Source organism: Aotus nancymaae, unplaced genomic scaffold (genome assembly GCF_030222135.1).
Source record: "Aotus nancymaae isolate 86718 unplaced genomic scaffold, 86718_ANA_hifiasm-v0.15.2.pri h1tg000020l, whole genome shotgun sequence".
Taxonomy (NCBI): domain Eukaryota; kingdom Metazoa; phylum Chordata; class Mammalia; order Primates; family Aotidae; genus Aotus; species Aotus nancymaae.
This window is the reverse complement of record NW_026988432.1, coordinates 40247917-40269970: the sequence shown is the minus strand read 5'-3', so window position 1 is coordinate 40269970 and position 22054 is coordinate 40247917. Positions and strand designations below refer to the sequence as shown.

General features: G+C 34.0%; 1 protein-coding gene across 2 annotated transcripts in view; it reads left to right on the top strand.

Moving 5' to 3' along the window:
- KIAA1328 (KIAA1328 ortholog) overlaps positions 1-22054 on the top strand; it is a 347638-nt gene that overhangs the window by 11154 nt on the left and 314430 nt on the right. For both annotated transcript variants that reach the window (XM_012440766.3, XM_012440767.3), the window contains exon 4: positions 2965-3059. In XM_012440766.3, coding sequence (XP_012296189.2) covers positions 2965-3059 — 95 coding nt within the window. The remainder of the gene's footprint in view (positions 1-2964; positions 3060-22054) is intronic.

Genomic DNA, 22054 nt, shown 5'->3' with positions numbered 1-22054 from the left:
CAACTGGAAGCTGTTAGATGATTATACTCTGCAGCAAGTTCCCTCTCTTTTTTGCGGCCATATTGCTTTATTTTTCGCAGTTTAAGCCTACTATTCATCAGGAAGTAATATGCACATGTAGTGTAAAGCAAGGGTCACAGTTCATATTTTCATATTGTCTATTGTCCCAGTACCATCTATTGGGAAGAACATTCTTTTCTTCTCTGAATTGCAATGATGCTATTGTTGTAAGTCAAGTGATTGTAGAGATGTGACCTTCCCTCATCGTATCTTCTTTGGTAATTCCTATCCTGAATTTTATATTTATAATTCTTTGATTTTTCTATATCAGGGGTTGGCAGACTTTTCCTATAAATTGAACAAGTAGTAAATACTTTAGCCTTTGCAAGCTATTACATCTGTCTCAACTACTCAGCTGTGCCACAGTAGCATTAAAAAAGCCATGAGCAATATGCAAATGAATGAGCAAAGCTGTGCTTTAATAAACCTTTGTTTACAAAAACAGGCAGTGGGCCAGATTCAGCTTGCAGCCATGGTTTACCAAGCCCTGTCCTATATAGTGTAAATACATTTTTTTAAAACAGTGTTTAATTTCATATGTATTTGGAACTTTATAGAAATGAGCTCATATGTAATTGTATTGTATGATTTGCTTTTTTATTCCATATTATGTTCATGAGATTTCTTGTCTTTTTTATCTCTGTGGCTCTTCCAACATTACATGAGATTTCTTTATATTTTATGTAGTTATAATTTATTTCTTTTCACTGATGTCTCAGGGTTTAGTCAGTTATTTTAATAGAATATTTAAAAGAAAAAAATTGTTGAATAGTGTTAGAGAACCAAATAGGCAAAAAAGGAACATTAAGGTATCGTGAAAGTAGTAACTGTACAACACAACCACAATCTCTAGAACTGGATGAGAGGGCAGAATAAGTTGGAATTATTAAAACTTAGAAGCTTAAAGGAGGGGCCCCTTAAAGCTGCAACTTGGACCTCTGGTGATGGGACACCAGCCTGGCTGCTACTGCCATTCCTGAGGAGACCTGTTAAAGGGCGGGTCTGTAAGGGCTGGGAAAAAATTGCAAACTGGAATCATCAGAACTTGCCAGGGTGAGAAACTCAGGGGTGACACTGTCAGTAACAGCAAGAAAATATCCTTCCTTTTTTCTTCCTGGGCTTCATCTGGTTCTTTGTGTTGGCAGAGTTCAACAGAGAGCCAGGTGGCAAAGGAGAAATGGTGTTTCCAGAGCCTTAGCCTTAGCATCTCAAAGCAGAGGACAGAAAGGTAGTTTTGAGGGGGAAAGTTAGTAGCATAACTACCAGTACTTGTAGAATTTCATTGTATAAATATGCCAGCCATTAAGTTTTACTATGCTCTACTTAATAGACATTCGTGTTTTCAGATTTTTGCTGTTGTAAACACAATGCTGCTAAATTTTTTTTGGCCTATATGCAAAGATTTCTCTTTTGTTCTTTTTGCTGACTGCATCACTAATGAAATGTCTTTTCATGGGTTATCAGCAGTTTCCACCATTGCCAAATCCAGTACCTTCTTCGCCCAATCTATTTGTCTTTTTTAATCATTAGCACTATTGACCCCACACTGTTCTTGAAACTTTTTTCTTCTTTTCTACTACAATGTTATATGCTTTTGATTCTCCTCTTGTCCTTTCAAATGCCACTTTAAATTAAATTAAAATCAAATTAATTAAATTGAAATTAAAATCAAATGCCAGTTTTCTTGGACTTGTAGATGAATTTTAAAATACTAATATTTTTTCTTAATTTTAAATATTATAGTTATTAAAGAAAAATTTTAAACATGGACAAGTAAAAAGAATAATAGGAAAACTCAACATTATCCATAATACCATGCAACTGACTTTTAAATCTTTATGATTTTCTCTAGCTTGAAAGCTAGACCTACCTTTCAAGCTTCCAGCTTAGACATTTCCACTTGAATGGTTTGCTGACATCTTACATTGAGCATTTCTAAAACCAAACTTATTTTATTATCATCTTCTTTTCTCTATTTTTTTTTCTACTCTCTTTCCCACCTTTGGCTGTTACTATTTCCAGAATTCACTTTAGGGGCTTTCAGTTATTCTTGGCTATCTGAAATAATTGGAGTAACTTAACTTTGGTGGTTGCGCAAATGCCAAGGATTATAGTTCCTTTCTTTTACATGTTACCTCCGGTTCCTTTGTGACTCCCTGAGTTTATGTCTTTAAGGACCCCTCTTAACGATGCTGAGGTACTGGGGAAAACTTTCTGTAGCGTAAAAGATTAAGATAGTATGGTGTTTAAAGAGCACAGACTATGGAAACTGTGTTTGAGTCTTGATTCTGCTATTAAATTGCTATAATCCTTCATATGTACCCTTAAAGTAGAAAAGGAATAGTAACTATTAATACTTAATAACATTGTTATGAAAATGAAATGGAATAATAAGTACAAACTTACAGTATTCCTGGCATGGAATGAGCACTAGATGTAAATGTTACCTATTGCTATTATTACACTTTGGTTTAGTACTCTTTGGAATGAACATTAGGGTATTTTGAATGCTTAGTACCTGGTGCCTCTGTTGCTAACCTTAGTATACCTTTAAGCAGCATGGGGACTGTGGTGTAAGAACAGTACTCAGTATCTTCTGTTGAGTATTTGTTTCTGTGGCATTCACAAAGGGAAAGTTGTTTTCCTAATATATCCTAGTATTTAAGTGGGGACATCTGCTTTTAGTTTCTTTCTGTGTGCTTCTCTATGTAAATCTCATGAAGTGTCCTAGTGGACAGTCAGTTCCTTAGCCTGTTTTTAGTTCACAGTAGGTTTAAATTGAAACAGGTAGATAATGTTCCACCAGATAAAAGATACCTAAGAAATTTCACCTTGTACCTAGGTTTCTTGAAAAGACTTTAGAAATTGTTTTTAGAAAAAGTGTAACTAAATTTTTTTTTTTAGAATTCCTGCAGGGGAGAAATAAAGAGTGCATCATTGAAGGATTTATGTCTTGAAGACAAAAGACGCATCGCAAACTTAATTAAAGAACTGGCCAGGTGAGACAAAACCTTATATGAAATGCATTATTATACAAAAGACAACTCTTATTAGAAACAGAAAATTGCAAATATATTTTGATGACTTAATATCTTTGATCTTATGGTAGCAAAGAGTTTTATAAAAAAGATACTCTGTGATGCCAAAATCCTCCCAAAAAGGTTTAAAAAGAAGCATCAAAAGCAAACTACTTTCCAATTTATATTTTCTTATTTACTTAACTTTCCAAATTGTTTGATGCAAATATTTGTAGCAGTCATCTATGGAGGGAAGTTTTGGAAACTGCTGTTGAAGTAGGTTGATGATGATGTAATCAGAGGCATAGCAGTTACCTTTGATTTTTCTTCAGCATCTGAAGAGAAAATACTTCATTCATAAGAATATCCGTTGTTGCCTTGCTAACTCCTAATGCTTTTCAACTAATGGATTTTGAATTTTGATAATGACACTTCTTAGCTGTTTGCGAATACTATTCCAGTTTATTAATGATGTGTATGAGGCATATCTACTTTGTATGTGTAATTTCTTTGTCAAATATACATGTCCAGTTTTGGGGGTCTTAAAAAGTACTTAATAAATGAAGATATCTATAGTGAAATGTATGAATATAAATTGTAAAAGTTAAATTTATGGAGAGACCATACCTAAAAGTTCATAAAACAGTACTTTTTGTCATTGAATTGCAAATGAAGATAACAATATTAGGTATGTTTTGAACATATTTTGTCTTGAAACCTTAACATAATGTATATAGAGGTTTTTAAAAAGACTGAAGTTAAAAAATTACTTTACTCCAAATCATAGAATCATGAGTATCAAAGATGACTATAAAAAAGTGATGTTTTTGGGAGCCAGAATATAGGGTGTGAGAATTCAAAGTACATGCCTTAGTCTGAATTTGATAATGCTACCTGAGATAAGTAGTGATCTCTTTCATTAGAATTCTTTGGCTGTTCTAGTTTCTAAAGTAGAGTTTTTATTAACTTCAGTGTTCATTGTTATCCTCAATATTTGAAGATGATGTTCTTGTGAGACTTTACCACATAGTAAGTAAGTCCTTTGATGAGGATTTACCAAATATGTTTGATGGTATCGAAAAGCTATTGCTATTTGCTTGTCTCTGTTCGTTAATGGTCCTAAGTTGCCATTATTGTCCTGACTGACCCATTTTATTTGAACCATCAAGCTTTGCGAATACCAGAAATATTAGAGCATGTCATTTTGGTTTTAATAACCCTCTACTTCTTACAAAATATGCTAGGTTTTCTTTTTTTGTAATTTCTTTGTAGAAGGTCAGTGTGTCAGTACAAGGTTAATATTGGTAAAAATCTGCTTATACTGCTAAATAACCCCATTATTACTATATTTACTATTAGCATGCAAGTATATAGGAATAATGTGTTCTTGATATCTTAAAATTTGCGGAGTTTTCTCTATTGGATATTTGAGTCTACTTTTGTCTACCCATACTTTGAAAACTGTTTTCTTTGCTTTTTTTTTTTTTTTGAGATGGAGTCTTAACTCTGTCACCCAGACTGGAGTGCAGTGGTAGAATTACACTCACTGTAGCCTCTGCACCCCACCCCACCAGGTTCCAGTGATTCTCTTGCCTCAGCTTTACCTGGGTAGCTGGGATTACGGGCATATACCACCATGCCTGGCTAATTTTTATATTTTTAGTAGAGATGGGGTTTTGCCATGTTGGCCAGGATGGTCTCAAACTCCTGACCTCAGGTGATTGCCTGTAACCAGGTGTCCCAGGTTCTTGACCTCCACTGCCCCAGGAATGGGGGAAGAGGCCCTGGAGTTGCGGTGGGCTTACCGTTGGTATAAATATCAAGGACCCAAAGAGTTTTGCAGAGAACAATTTATTAGGCAGAGAGAGAGACAGAAGTAGAGAGAACTTCCACGCTGTTGTGGGAGGGGATCCCAGAGAGGGAAATCTGCACAGGTAGAGAGGGAAAGACAGCTCCCACGTTGGAGGGCATCTGGAGAAGGAGTCCACACAGGTAAGAGGCAGTCGGGTTTTAACTCTGAAGTTATTCCCACCTCATTCATGTTCTTTTCCAACGAGAGGAGTTTTTTTTAAACTCCTTCTGGAGTGATTTATCTTTGACTCTGATCCCAGATTGGTTGCTTGGGCCCACAACAGAGCCACTCCTTTCAGGGCTCTTGGTGGGCTTTCTGAACAAAGGAAGCTCACATGGAATTTTACCTAGCAGGCTCGGGAAAGTTAGACAAAGAACTTGAGTTTCCCAGATGGGGAGGTGGATGGAGGCATGGTGCTGGGAAGTTCTTGCCTTTGAAACCATGCCCCTTGTGGACCCAGGAAGAGAAGTTAACATAGTCCCTCAGGCCCGCCTCAGCCTCCCAAAGTGCTGGGATTACAGACGTGAGCCACCGTGCCTAGCCTTCTTTGGTTTTTTGTTTTTTATTTACAAGACTGTTGGATTGAAGTGGGAATGTAGAGAATAGAATCTCATATATATCAAGCACTGGCAACAAAACATTTCCCAGTTTTTATGTTATTTTCCCTTTGAATTTTCAATCTGATTTGAAATAGTTAAATATACTAATTTCTCTTTATCTTAAAAATGCTCCTTTCACCATATATTTCCCCCTAGTCACTGCCTTCTTTGTATTATAAGACATAAACTTTTTTTCTAGAAAGAATAGTCTGTATTATTTTCTACTCTGTTGTATTTTTTTTCAAGCATACTTGCTTGCTTATCAATCTGCTTATTTGTAAATATGTCAGAGTGCAATTTGCATACAATAATATGAACCAATTTTAAGTGTATATTTTAATGAGTTTTGACAGATGTAAGATATACAAGATTTCCTATTAATGATATACAGCATTTATGTTATTCCAAATAGTTGCCTCTAGACCTTTTACATTCTATTTCCCCCATCCCAGCCAACCATTAATATAGTTTCTGTTATTATAGTTTAGTTTTACATGTTCTGGCACACCATATAAAGGCCACATAGTATATGCTCTTTTACTGTCTTTTTTCCCTCTGCCTAATGGTTTGGATGGGGAGCAGTAAAATACACCTAACAAAAAATGTACCGTCATAACCATTTTTAAGTGTACAGTTCAGTGGCATTAAGTACATTCACAGTGCTATGCAAACATCTCTACCATCCATTTCTAGAACTTTTTTTTATCATCACAAACTGAAACTGTACCCATTCAATAATACCTCCTCATTCTCCTTTCCCTCTTGCCCCTGTTAACCACTATTCTGTGTGTCTCTATATAAATTTGACTAATTTAGGTAACTCATGTAAGTGAAATCATGCAATGTTTGACCTCTGTGTCTGGCTTATTTTACAGCATAATATTTTTAGTTGTTTTCAAGTTGTGTATGAGTGCTCATTTTTTTTTATGTTGAATAGTATTTCATGATATGGCTGTACCTTGTTTCTTTATTCTATTAATGGTCATTTGGGTTCTTCAGGTTTTTGCCTTTTATGAATGAAGCTTCCATAAACATTCATGTACAAGTCTTCCTATGAACATAATTATTTTTCTTCAGTAAATGCTCAATTGTATGTTGTGTGTTTATAACTTCATAAGAAACTTCCAAACCACTTCCCAGCATCACTGTGCTATTTCACATTTCCACTAACAACTTATGTGAGTTCATTATTCTGTATACTCACCGACTCTTGGTATTGTCATTTCTTTAAATTTTAGTGGTGAGTATAGTGGTTTCTCCTTGAAGAATTAATTTGTGTTTCCCCAATGACTAATGTGTTTATTGGTATGATAATCACATTATAATAATATGACTAATGAGTCATTCTTCCTTTGTCGAGTGTCTGTCAATTCTTTTTCCTCTTTTCACCCATCACATTCTCGTCTTAATATTGAGGTGTTAAGAGTTCTTTGTATGTTCTGTACATGAGTTGTCAAATATGTGTTTTATTCTCAGTCTGCAGCTTCCTTTATAATTATTTTAATGTTTTCTCTTGATAAAATTTTTTATCTTGACAAAGTTCAGTTTATCAATTTTTTCCTTTTGTGGTCCATGCTTTTAGAGTTCTATCTATGAAATACTACCCATCACAAATTACAAAGATTTTTTTCTATGTTAGAAAAGACTTCCTACAGAATTACATTAGCCTCCTTGTCAAACACAGATGACCATATATGCATGGTCTATTTCTGGACTCTTTGTTTCTTTCATTGATGTGTATGTCTATCCCTATGCCAACACTGCACTGACTTGATTACTTTAATTTTATATTGTCTTAAAATCAGGTAAATTCTATAGCTTTATTCTTATTTTTTAAAGTTGTTTTGACTCTTTGAGATCCTTGGCATTTCACTGTATTTTCAGAATCAGCTTGTCAGTTTCTAAAGGAAAATTGTTTCCTGGAGTTTTGGTTGAATTGTATCGGACTTACAGATCAGTTTTAAGAAAATTAACATTATTGAGTCTTTCAATTTACAAAAAGTTATCTATTATTTATTTAAATATTCTTTAATTTTTCTAGGCAGTGATATGTAATTTTCAGGTCATAAGTTTTGTTATATGTATCCTAAAGTTATATGTGTCCTAAAGTAAATGATGTTATTTAAAATTTTATTATACATTCAGTATTCATTTTTTTTGATTGCTCATTTGAAGAAACAATAGAATTTTTTTTACATATATTGGCTTGGTATCCTTTAACCTTTTACAATTTTCTTGTTATAGCCGTTTTTTTTGTAGAATCCTTAGGATTTTGCACATAAAAGATGTTATCTACAAATAAAAACAGTTTTGTCTTTTCCTTTCCAATCGATAGATGCTTTATTTTTCTTGCCCTTTTACATCGGGTAGGACCTCCAGTACAATGTTGAATGAAAGTGGTGAGTGGACATCCTTACCTTTTCTTGTTGTTGATCTTAAATCTTTCACCATTATGTACAATGTAAGCTGTAGATTTTTTAGTAGATGTTCTTTATCAAATTGAGAAAATTTATTTTTGTTTCTAGTTTATTGAGAGTTTTTATCTTTAGTCATAAATTGGAGTAGAATTTTGTCAATTTTTTTTATCTTTTATTGCTGAACATGTGATTTTTATTTTTTTCTATTAATGAGGTAAAGTACATTGATTGATTTTTGAATGTTTAACTTACCATGTGTTCCTAGCTTAAGCCTCATTTGGTCATGTTTTGTTTTTTATTTTTATTTTTACTGTGTTGCTGAATTCGATTACCTGTTATTTTGTTAAATATACTTGCATCATCAGAAATATGTATAGTTTTCATGAAATGTCTTAGTATATTTTTAAATTCAATTTTTAAAATTGTAGTAAGATATACCTGAAATTTACCATTTTAACTAGTTTTTTAGTGTACATTTCAGTAGTGGTAAGTACATTCACATTGTTATGCAACCAATCTTCAGAACTTCTTTCATTTGGTGAAAGTAAAACTCAATGTCCATTAAACAACTCCTCATTACTCCTCTCACCAGCCCCTGGTAACCACTGTCCTACTCTATAGCCATGAATTTTACCACATCATTTAAGTGAAAATAGTTTGTGTGTGTTTTTAATGTGGTAAAATACACATGGCATAAAATTGATGACTGGTGACATTTAGTATATTCACAATGTTATACAATCATCACCATTTTCTAGTTCTAGAACATTTTCATAATCTTAAAGGAAACTCTATTCACCAGTTATTCCCCATTTTCCTGCTCCCCTTGATTCTGGCAGCTTCTAATCTGTTTTCTGTCTCTATGGATTTGCTGCTGTCTCTGGTATTCTATATAACTGGAATCATAGAACATGGGGCCTGTTCTGTCTGGCTTCTTTCTATTAGCATTATTTCAAGGTTGGCAGAGTACTTTCAATCCAACAGTCTTGTAAATAAAAAACAAAAAACCAAAGAAGGCTAGGCACAGTGGCTCACGTCTGTAATCCCAGCACTTTGGGAGGCTGAGGCGGGCCTGAGGGACTATGTTAACTTCCCTTCCTGGGTCCACAAGGGGCATGGTTTCAAAGGCAAGAACTTCCCAGCACCATGCCTCCATCCACCTTCCCATCCGGGAAACTCAAGTTCTTTGTCTAACTTTCCCGAGCCTGCTAGGTAAAATTCCATGTGAGCTTCCTTTGTTCAGAAAGCCCACCAAGAGCCCTGGAAGGAGTGGCTCTGTTGTGGGCCCAAGCAACCAATCTGGGATCAGAGTCAAAGATAAATCACTCCAGAAGGAGTTTAAAAAAACTCCTCTCGTTGGAAAAGAACATGAATGAGGTGGGAATAACTTCAGAGTTAAAACTCGACTGCCTCTTACCTGTGTGGACTCCTTCTCCAGATGCCCTCCAACGTGGGAGCTGTCTTTCCTTCTCTACCTGTGCAGATTTCCCTCTCTGGGATCCCCTCCCACAATAGCATGGAAGCTCTTTCTACTCCTGTCTCTCTCTCTGCCTAATAGATTGTTCTCTGCAAAACTCTTTGGGTCCTTTCTCAACTGTGTTCGTTGAAGTACGAAAGAAAAGATGGAGAAATTTAAATTATCTACCTTTTCTTTTATTGATGGTGCTTTCGGTATCGTATATAAGAAACTACTGCTAAATCAAAGGTCATGAAGATTTGCCCTCATATTTTCTTCTAAGAATTTCATGGTTTTAGATCTTATATGTAGAACTTTGGTCCATTTTGAGTTCATTTTTGTATATGGTGAGACATAGTGTTCCAACTTTATTCTTTTGCATGTGAAAATTCATTTGTTTCACCACCATGTATTTAAGAGACTGCTCTTTTCCCATTTAATGGTCTTGGCATTCTTGTCAAAAATTGATTGATCAGAGGTATACAAGTTAATTTCTGGACTCTCAGTTCTTTTTCATTGACCTGTATGTCTGCCCTTATGCCATTAACGGACTGTTTTAATTAGTATAGCTTTGTAGTAAGCACTGAAATCAAGAAGTACAAGACCTCCAACTTTGTTCTTCCTTTTCAAGATTGTTTTGGCTATTTGGAGTCCCTTACATTGCCATATGAATTTTAGAATCAGCTTTTCCATTTCTGCAAAAAAGGCAGTTGGCATTTTGATAGGATTGTGTTAAATTTATCAATATCACCTTAACAGTATTCACTCTTCCAGTCTGTGAACATGGAATGTCTTTTGATATTTAGGTTTTAATTTCTTTTAGCAGTGATTTATAGTTTTCAGTGTACAAGTTTTTTATCTTTTTGGTTAAATTGATTTCTAAGTATTTTATTCTTTTTGATGCTTTTGTAAATGAGATGGTTTTCTTGATATACTTTCAGATTGTTTGTTGCTGGTATAGAGGGACACAAATGGCTATTGTGTGTTGATCTTGTACTCTGAAACTTTGCTGAATTTGTCTATTAGCTGTAATACTTTTATCTATTTATTTATTTATTTATTTATTTATTTATTTATTTATTTATTTAGGATTCTCTAGTCTTTTCTCTATACAGTAGTCTCCCCTTATCAGGGAATATGTTCCAAGACTTTCATTGGATGTCTGAAACTGCTGATAGTACCAAATTCTATATATATATTTTTCCTATATATACATACCTATGATAAAGTTTAATTTATAAGTGAGGCACAGTAAGAGATTAACTACAATAACTAATAATTAAATAGATCAATAAGAGCATTATGCCAACATCACTACTCTTGTGCTGTGGAGCCATTATTTACTAAAGTAAGAGTCACGTAACCAAAAGCACTGTCATACCTCAATCTGATAACTGAGAGGGATACTATGTGACTAATGCCTATACAGTGTGAATATGCTGGCCAAAGGATGATTCATGACCCAGGCAGGATTGAATTGGACTGCACGAGATTTCATTATTTCTCTTTCTTGCCTAAGTGCTCTACCTAGAATTTCTAGTACATTGATGAGTGAAATGGCAGAAGCAGGCATCTGTCTTTTTCCTGATCTAAATGGGAAAGCTCTCATTTTTTCATCAGTGGAGTAACATGTTAGCTATGGGTTTTTCATAAGTGCCCTTTACTATGTTAAGGAACTTTCGTTCTTTTCTTAGCTTGAGTGTTTTTGTCATGAAAGGGTTTTAAATTTTGTCAAAAGCTCTTCTGCATCAATTGATATGGTCATATTTTTTGTTTTTCTTTTCTGCAAAATGCTGTATTACATTGATTAATTTTCTTGTGGTGAATCATTCTTGTATTCCTGAGACAAATACCAATTGATTATGTTATAAAATCATTTAATATGCTTTTGGATTTGGTCTGCTGGCATTCTGTTGGAGATTTTTGAATTTGTATTCATAAAGGATATTGTCTATAGTTTTCTTTTCTCATAATGTTTTTATCTGGCTTTGGCATCAGGTAATGCTGGCCTCATAACATGAATTAGAAAGTATTTCCTCCCCTTATGTTTTTTGGAAGAGTTCAAGATGGATTGCTGTTAATTCTTTAAGCTTTTGGTAGAATTAATCAGTGAAGCCATCTGGTCCCAAAGGTTTTGATTATTAATTCAATCATTTTACTTGGCATAGGTCCATTCAGATTTTCTGTTTGTTCTTGAGTCAGTTTTGGTAATTTTTTTTTAAGAAATTTGTCCATTTTGTCTAAGTTATCTAATGTGTTGACGTGCAGTTGTTCATAGTATTCTCTTACAATACTTTTTATTTCTGTACAGTTGGTAGTATCTTCACTTTTATTTACATTATCTCTTATTTTCTTCATAAGTCTAGCTAAAAATTTGTCAATTTTGTTGATATTTTCAAAGAACCAAGTTTTGTTTTTATATATTGTATTTTTTTAATTCTCTGTCTTATATTGTAATCTTTTTTTCTTCCTTTTGCTAGCTTTTTATTTAGTTTGCTTTTGGTTTCTGGTTTCTTAAGTTATAAAGTTAAGTTACTGATTTGAGATCTCTTTTTAAATGTAATGTAGGAATTTATAGCTATAAATTTTTCTCTGAGCACTGCTTTTGCTGTATCCCATAGTTTTGGTATGTTGTGTTTTTGTTTTCATTCATTTCAAGATACTTTGTAATTTTCCTTGTGATTTCTTCTTTGACCTATTGATTGTTTAAAAGTTTGTGAATTTCCACATATTTATGCATTTTTTGTGTTTTCTTTTGTTCTTGATTTTGAATTCTATTCTATTATGGTAGAAAAGGTACTTTGTATGTTTTATGTCTTTTAAAATATATTGTGACTTGTTTTGCGACCTAACATACGGTTTATCCTGGAGAATGTTCCATTTGCATTTGGGAATAATAGGTATTTAGCTGTTACTTGGTCGAGTGTTCTGTATATATATGTCTTTTAGGTCTAGTTGGTTATAGTGTTATTCAAGTCCTTTCTGATTCTTCTTCTGTCTAGATGTTCTATGTGTTATTGAAAATGTGTTATCGAATTCTCTGTTATTGTAGAACTGTTTATCTTCAGCTATCTCCCTCCCCACTTTTCCCCCTCCTCTTCCCTCCCCTTCCCCCTCCCCTCTCCTTGTCCTCCCTACCCTCTCTTTGTCCTCCCTATGTCCTCCCCTTCCCTCCCCTTGTCCTTCCCTTCCCTTCCCTCCCCTTGTCCTTCCCTTCCCTTCCCTTGCCCTGCCCTTCTCCTCCTCCTCCTCCTCATCCCCCTCCTTCCCTTCTCCTCCTCTTTCTCCTTCTCCTCCTCCTTCCCTTCTCCTTGTCTTTCCCTTCCCTTCTCCTTATCTTTCCCTTGTCCTTCCTTCTTTCTTTCTTTTTTTCTTTCTGTATTTTTTAAGGGCAATGCCTGGCTGTGTTGCCCAGGCTAGTCTTGAACCCCTGGGCACAAGCTCTCCTCCTTCCTCAGCTTCCCACAGTGTTGAGATTATAGGTTTGAGCCACTGCACTCTGCCTTCTTTTATTTTTTGCTTTGAAAAATTCTGCTCTTTATTATTCTTGTCCTTCTTTTTTTTTTTTAAATAGGAGTCAAATCTATTCTTTTATCCCTAACTTTTTATAATAGATATATAACTCATTAATTTTCATCTCCTTTTTTCTTTTGTAATGTATGCTCATAAAACTGTATTTCCCTCTAAATGTTTTCTTATTTCATTTTGATATGTAATATTTTACTATCATCTATTTAAATTTTTTCTTTAATTTCAATTTTTGACCCGTTTTATTTAAATGCTTATTTCTTAATTTGTAAACAAATTGGGGATCTTCTGTGTATATTTGATAGCTATCTGAATTGAATTGTGGACAGAATGTGTTTTTGTATGATTTTACTAGTTTGAAAAAATCTTAGGACTTGCTTTACTAGCCTAGCATATGATCATTCTTTGAATATATTCATATATGTTTAAAAGAATTCATGTTTTTGCTTGTTGAGGGCCTTGTTTTTTTATATTCATTAAGTCATCTTGATTAATTGTTTTTAAATCTTTTGTTTACTTAGTGATTTTTTTAACTTATGAATTTCTCAGAAAGATGTTTTAAAGTTTCCCACTGTGATTTGAGACTTGTATATTTCTCTTAGTTTTATCAGTTTTGCCTTGTGTGTTTGACTCTGTATTTATTAGTTTTGTACAATTATAATTTGCATTTTTTTCGTCGTTTTTAAATGAAACTCTCGTTACCCTGGAGATTTATAGGATGCATTCTTGACTAATCACAGTCATTGAATATTAATTGGCACTTTTAGCTTTTCTAAACAGTGCAAGAACTTTAGAATACATGAACTACATTTTCCTTTCTTGGTATAAATTTTGTTATGTTACATGTTATAATTCTGTGCATTTACATGTATATTTAAATTTCAACTCAGCATAATATCACTGTTCTTTGTAACATTTTAAAATAATTTTAAGCTTACAGAAAAGTTGTAAGAATATCACAGGGTGGGGGAATAGGAAATAACTGCTAATGTGTAGAAAGCTTTTTAGCAGAATGAAAATGTTTAAAATTAGATTATGGTGATGGTTACAGAATTCTGTAAAATGTACTAAAAGCCATTTAATTGGATGCTCTAAATGGGTGAACTTTATGATATGGAAAAGATATCTCAATAAAACTGTTTTTTAAAAAAATAGTACAGAGGGTTCTCTTCCCTTCCCCTAGCTTTCTCTAATGTTAACATTTTGAATAATCATGGTAAAATTATAAAAAATTAACCTTGGTACAGTACCATTAATTACCACAGGGTTTATTCATATTTCACTAGTGTTTTGTTTTTTTTTTTTAACAAATATGTTCTTTTCTGTTCTAGTATTCTGTTTTGCATTCAGTTTTCATATTTCTTTAGTCTCCTCCTGTTTGTGGCAATTCCTTAGTCTTTTTTTGCCTTCCAAGTCTTTTGAAGAGTACTATTCAGATGTTTTGTAGTATTTACTTCAATTTATTTTTTTCTCATGATTATATTGCTTTCTGATACGTTATATTGGGGTGCATGAGGTTGATGTGTTGATAGGCTTATCACGGTGGTTTTAACTTTTGTCACTTGGCTAGGGAATAGTATGCTAGTTTTCTCCCCTGAAAAGTTATTATTTTTCTCTGTGTATTTAATAAATATCCTGGGGGAGATCCATTGAGACTATTCAGATATACTGTTTTGTTCTGAAACTTTTACCCACCACTATAAGCATCCATCCAAGAAACTTGGCTGCAGCTATTACAGTGATATTCTAATGGTTACTTTATACTTCTTTTATTTGTTTTTAATTTATTAATTGGAATTTATATTTAAGGATGAGCTCTCTCTTTTGCCCTATTTATTTATTACAGTATTTATTTATTTTTAATAAATATCAGACTCATGGCCATTTATTTTCCTTGTCTTTTTTGTCTGTTTAGGCAGGATCTTGCTCTGTTGCCCAAGCTGAAGTAATGATGTTATTATGGCTCAATGCAGCCTCAACCTCGTGGACCCAAGCAATTCTCCCATCTTAGCTTCCCAAGTAGCTGAGACTACAGGCATGCACCATCATGCTCAACTAATTTTTTTTTCTTTTTTAGAGATGGGGTTTCATCATGTTGCCCAGGCTGGTCTTGAACTCCTGGGCTCACACCATCTACCAGCCTCAGCCCCCAAAAAGTGCTGGAATTACAAAGTGTGAGTCACTGTGCCCAGCTCCATTCATTTTATTCCAATCCAGGACTCACAGAAACAAAAATGAAATAATATGTTACATTAAAAAAAGAAACAACCTTTTGTTTTGAAATAATTGTAGATTTATCTGCAGTTATTAGAAATAATACAGAGAAAGCCCATGTACCATTTACCCAGTTTTTACAAATGGTAATGTTTTGATTACAGTACAATATCACAGGAAATTGACATTGATAGAATCCATCAATTGTGTACAGATTTTGCTAATTTTTCATGTATTCATTTGTGTATGTCTTTAGTTCTATACAGTTTTTTCATGTGTAGATTTGTGTACCACTGCCATAGTCAAGATACAAAACATTTTTTTTTTGCAAGGACTATTCATGCTGTCTTTTTACAGACACAGATACTTTCTTTCCTATATGCCTTCTCTAATCTCTAGCAACCACTAATCTGCTGTCTATATTATTTTATCATTTCAGGAAAGCTATGTAAGTGGAATCATACAGTATGTAACATTTTGTAACTGGCTTTTTTTTAACTCAGCGTAATTCTCTTTAGGTCCATTCATGTTGTTGCATGTATCAATAATCTGTTCCTTTTTACTGCTGACTGATATTCCATGATATAGATATACCACAGTTTGTTTAATCATTAATCTGTTGAAGAACATTTGCATTGTTTCCAGTGTTATAAATGAAGCTGCTATGAACATTCATATGTAGGTTTTTGTGTGAACGTCACATTTTAATTTCTTTGAGATATTGGAACTAATGTTTAATTTCATAAGAAACTACTGAACTATTTTACAACATTTTATATTCCCACCAGCAATGCAAGAGGTCTTCTTGCATTCTTGCTAACATTTGTGATAATTAATTTCTATTCTCACTATTCTGGTAGGTGCTTAGTGATATCCCATCTTGATTTTAATTTGCATTTCTCTAATGAGCATTGATGTTGGACATTGTTTCATGTGCTTCTTTCCATCTGTATTTTCTTCAGTGAAATGTCTATTCATCCCTTTTGCCCGTTTCCTATTGGAATGTTTTTGTAACTGTTAAGGACAGTTACAAAATTTTGAGAGTTCTTTATATGTTCTAGATAAAAATCCTTTATTGGATGTGTACTTTGCAAATACTTCTATCTAGTCTGTATCTTGCCTTTCATCCCCCTTTACTGGGTTTTTCCTAAAATAAAAGTTTCTAATTTAACCAGATCCAGTTTATCAGTTTTTTTCCTGTTTAATCCCATGATCCATTTTGAGTTAACTTTTGAATAACATGTCAGGTTGAGGTTCTTTTTTTTTTTTTTCTTTTCTGTTTGATGTAGTTATTCCAGCACCATTTGTTGAAATCTTTTTTGCACTTTTGTCAGAAATTGGCATATTCATATGGGTCTCTTTCTGGGTTCTTTTTTCTATTCCATTGATCTATGTGTCTATTTCTCTGCCAACTGCCTTGATTACTATAGCAATATAATAAGCCTTAATACTAAGTAGAAAGACTTTTCCTACTTTATTCTTCTTTTTCAAAATTATTTTCAAAATTATTATTTTAGAAGACTAGTCTTGTGCCTTTCCATAATAATTTTGGAGTAAGCTTATTAATGTCTACAAAAAATTACGCTGTTATATTACATTAAACTATAGATCAAATTTTGGAAGAGTAGAAAGACTTTTCCTACTTTATTCTTCTTTTTCAAAATTATTTTCAAAATTATTATTTTAGAAGACTAGTCCTGTGCCTTTCCATAATAATTTTGGAGTAAGCTTATTAATGTCTACAAAAAATTATGCTGTTATATTAATAGGTGTTACATTAAACTATAGGTCAAATTTGGGAAGAATTGCTGCCTTTGCTGTGTTGGGTCTTCTCTTATATGATACATGGTATATCTCTCCAATTATTTAGGTCTTTGATTTCTTACAATAGCTTTTGTAATTTTCAGGATACAGATACTGTACATATTTTCTTATACTTAAAATATTTACTTTTCTTTGGAGCAATTGTAAAAGATACCATATTTTTAATTTTACGATTCACATTTTGTTGATAGTGTATAGAAATATGATTGAATATTGTCTGTTGATCTTGATTTCTGCAACCTTGCTGAAGTCACTTATTAATTCTAGGATTTTTGCTGTTTATTCTTTGCAATTCTTTTATGTAGACTATCATGTCATTTGCATATAGGGACAGTTTTATAACTTCCTTTCCAATGAGTGTCTCTATTATTTCTTTTTCTAAACTTCTGGTCCTAACTAGGATTTCCAGTGCTATATGAATAAGAATAATTAGAGAGGACATCCTTGCTCTTTTCTTGATTTTAGGTAGAAGTATTCAGCCTATCACCATTATTTCTAGTTTTATAAGATTTTTGTTATGATTGCATGCTGAATCTTGTTAAATGTTTTTTCTGTGTCAATTGATATGATCCTGAGTTTTCTTCTTTAGCCTGTTGATATGGTAGTTTACACTGATTGATTTTTGAAAGCTGAATCAGTCTTGCATACCTGTAATGCCTCACTTGTTATAATTGTTTTTATGTTTTGCAGGATTTGATTTTCTATTTTTTTTTTTGGTAATTTTTATATCAAAGTGGTCTGTAGTTTGTTTTTGTTTTTCCTTTTTGTACTGTCTTAGTCTGTTTTTGGTAATATAGTAATGCTAGCCTCAAAATGAGTTAGGAAGTGTTCCCTCTTACTGTAACTCTCTTAGATGACTCATAGATCTGCTTCCTGTTATGTTTAATATATTCTCCCTCCTTTTTTTTTTTTTTGTTTAGTAATCTTGTATGTAACTAATCTTTTTCATCTATGCTACTACTCCCTCTGCTGCACAGAATTCATCTTTATTTTGCTGAAAATCTGACTTCCATTTCAGTCCATCACCCTCTAATGGATGCCCTCTTCTCCTTGCTTGTATTGCAGCACACCAGTTCAGGATACACTCTGCCTGAATGTCCTCCTTATGCTTCTCTGGTTCTGACTCTTCGTGTTGGACCGTCCTCTCACTTTATGCTGCCATATTCCACACCAGGCCACTGCTTTGTGGTCATGTCCTTTACCCTTTTCTGGATCTGACTCTGCCTGTTGGTCCACTCCCTTGTATGGTTGTCCTCTTTACCTACCCCAGGCTTTATGATTACATATCAGACTGCGCCTTTTTGAGGATAACCCTGCTCTCTGCCTGGGCTCTGATGCTACACTTGGGGCTGTCCTTCTGAGTATATGTCCTCATCTTCCTTAAGCTCTAATACCCTGTTTCAGGTTAACCTTTTATTGGCTAATCTTCACCAGTACGTACTACCAACCCCTGCATAAATCTCCTCCTCCCCATACTTGGGCTCTGAATCTCCATGCTCAGTCACCCCAGTCCTTCTACAAGAACACACAGCTCACCCTACTTTGGTTCTGCCATATCATGCTAGGCTGCTTCTCTTGGATGTCGTTCTTCCCTTACTTAGGTTCTGACACTGGGCTGGTATTAGATCATCCTCATGTGTGGATGCCCTTATCAGCCAAGGGATGCTTGAGCCCTGACCTACCACCTCAGGAAACTTTTCTGTACAGGTGCTCTCTTTATCTCACTCAGATTCTGACTCTGCTTGTCATTATGGTCTTAGGACTTAATTGTTCTGGAAGAAAAAGGAAAATGGAAAATAAATAAGAAGGAAATGAAAGCTCAACTTTCAGATGAGAGAAAAGTGATCTCTTTGAGTAAACACATTAAGTGTATTTCCTTGTTAATGAATAAACACATTATATTTATATACTGTTTTTTTTCCTGATTATGTCATATAAATTAAGACAAACCCTTTGCTTCTTTGTCTTCTGCCAGTCTTGCCTGATATATTGCATTTTTAATCAGTCAACTTTTGGATAAATAGAGAATAATAAATAAGTTTTAATAGATAATGGCTAGGAGGCCGAAGTTTTAAAAGTTGTCTTAATTTATATCTTCTCAGAAAATAATATCTATGAGTCATGAAGGATATTTAATTTATATTAAAGGTCAGACCAAGTAGGGGAAAAATGTCAGAAGATTTAGAAAAACTTAGTATTCCTGAAAGAGTTTCAACTGTTATGCACATCCACTAACATTATTTTGGAGGGGAAGTCACTGAGAGTGCTTGGCACCCAATACTGTCCTTTGACAAGCATATTTTCAGAAGGATATAATATTTGGCAGCTCTCAACACAACATATAAACAAATGGCATGTGATATAGTTTGGATATTTGTTCCTTCCCAAATCTCGTACTGAAATGTGATTCCCAGTGTTGGAAGTGGGGCCTGGTCGGAGGTGATCGGACCTTGGGGGTGGATTTCTCATGAATAGTTTAGCACCATCCTCTTAGTGCTGTTCTTGTGATAGTGAGTGAGTTCTCACTGTCTCACTGACTCTGCTTGTCTTTATCTCATTATCTCACTCACTAGCACAAGAACAGGACTAAGACTAAGGTGTTAAACCATTCATGAGAAACGAATAGTTTAGCTTTTAAACAACAACAGGATCTCATTGTTTGAAAGTCTGTGGCACTTCCCTCACCATCTCGTTCCTGCTTTCACCATGTGAAGTGCCAGTTTACCTTCTGCTGTGAGTAAAAGCTTTCTGAGGCCTCCCCAGAAGCAGATGCCAGCACTGTGTTTTCTGTACAGCCTGCAGAACCAGGAGCCAATGAAACCTGTTTTCTTACAAATTACCTGATCTCAGGTATTTCTTCATAGCAATGTAAAAATGACCTAATACAGCATGTTTTTCATTTATAGAGTGACATGCAGTATAAAGTCAAAGTAAAAACAGCAACTTCTTTTTAATAGCACAGTTAAAGTTTAAAGCATTCTTAAAAGAGCATGGCCAAGAGTGGTTTTCATGTATCTTGGAGGGTTTACTTGAGGCCCCCTCTGTGAAGTCCTCTTTAGTCAGTATCTTCATTGGTGGAATGTATGAAAGAACAATAAAGATGCCTATATAAATGTGAATAAAAGTGAAAGTTAAAGGGAATAAAAGGTATAAATAAATTTTAGAGTTGGCATAGATGAACAATTGATTCATCCAAACAGGGTGAAAGACAGTAGTAACAAGCACAGGGTACTATGTGTCTAAGAATAAAAACAAATTAGAAATTTATGTTAAAGAAAGACTGGTTAGGCCCCATAGTCTAAAAAGAAATCTCTGGTTCATAAATTCAGCTTGAATGTGATTCACCCATTTGTGCTACAACAGATTAAAATGCCTGGTGTGGTTTTTGATAATCTATGGATGCCTCTCGAATTATCTGTATATGCTCAGGAAACTTTTTTGCTTGTTTTAGCCACGCTAATAAAAGAATAGAATATGAATGTGAGTCAGAATCTATGGGTTAATGAAAGACAGAAGCCACAAAGTTAAATTAGGGGTATAGCAAATAGTTTAGCTTGTAGAAGAGAGTGCTAAGGGATGAGTTGATATATGGGTTTCAAGTAAATGAAGGGGTTTCCCTGAGGTATCCAGCATTGATTTACATTTGCAGAAGGATAAGTGGGATATTGATTGATCTTTCTAGGAGGTATAAGGATAGAAAGAATTCTTTTTGTTCAAGATTACAGAATTAAGTGACCTCAGAAAGTCTTTTTCAATAAAGTTAATGAATTGTTTGCATAGCTGGGGAAAGCAGTGTCATTTTTGGAGACTTGAAAAATGAATGGCTTTGCAAAATACTATAATTTGTGCTGAAAGATGCTGATAATTCTCTATATATGCATTTGCATTTTGTTACTGAGACTTTTTAAGATAGGGAGGGGCACCATGGACTACTGCACAGATTGTACTGTAGACCTGGTCATTAAAGGAAAAAAGTTTCAAAGTTTTGGAACAATGTTGTCCACAATTGCAATTGTTGATGTATATGAGCTATGCTCTAAGAAGCCTTAAAAAAAACTCTCCAGTATTTCATGTCCTAAGCCCATACTGTCAAGTAATGCATTGTTCCCCAGTGAATACTCAAGTACCAACTCATTTGAGGACATTTCTTTTTCAGACTCAGATACTTTGATTTTTCCCAGAGGACAGTTTGCTGTTTGTACTTGACATTTCTCAGAAGAAAAATAGAAGGTGAAGCACCGTTAGTTTCCCATTGTAATATGAGTAGATCATTATTATTTTGTATTTATTCTGTTCTTTATTTTTTTAAACTAATCATAACTTTTTTGTTGAAATTAAATGTACATTGATTACAGTACAGTATGAAAATTAGAGGGCTTAATTTTTCAGTGACTCAGGTTTTTTTTTTTTTTTTTGTCTTCCCATCAGAAGCCTTTATGGATTTTATTTGGGATTGAGGAGGTAGTATACTTTATAATGGATTACATAGAAAATTTTAAGAAATGGAACCTTGAACTTGTTTTAGGTAGAAGGGCATTCTCTGATTTTTAATGGAATTTACACTATAGGCAGTATGCCAAAATCCATTTTCAGGTGGTCTGTTCTGAGCTCTGTAAACAAAAGAGTATCTTTTCAGTAACTAGTGTATACTCAATAGTCTTTCTTCTGGTTCTTCCAGACCCTACCTCCAAAAAGAAGTTCGTTTTCTACAGCACTTATTTTCTTTTACATAGTATCTGGAAACATGTACAGTGCTATATGAATGTGGATAATTCCCTGTGATCTTGCTAGATCTACCCAGAATTATGCTTGGGACAAATTTCGGTTATGAAAAGCTGAAAGGCTATCACTACAGGTACATGTGATATGCAAGTATATGCTTTAACTATTCTCAGGCAGTTTTCATGTTTTCTTGTTCATGTGCATATATATGCTGATTTCTGTTTCATAGTTTACTTCTTATATGCCTGTTGTAATGAATTCAGATTTCTTAGACCTGAAATAAACAGAAGAAAGGAAGTATCATTGAGCTAAGGGAAGGGAGAAGAGAAGAGGTAACCAGAAATATATATATATAAGGCACTTAT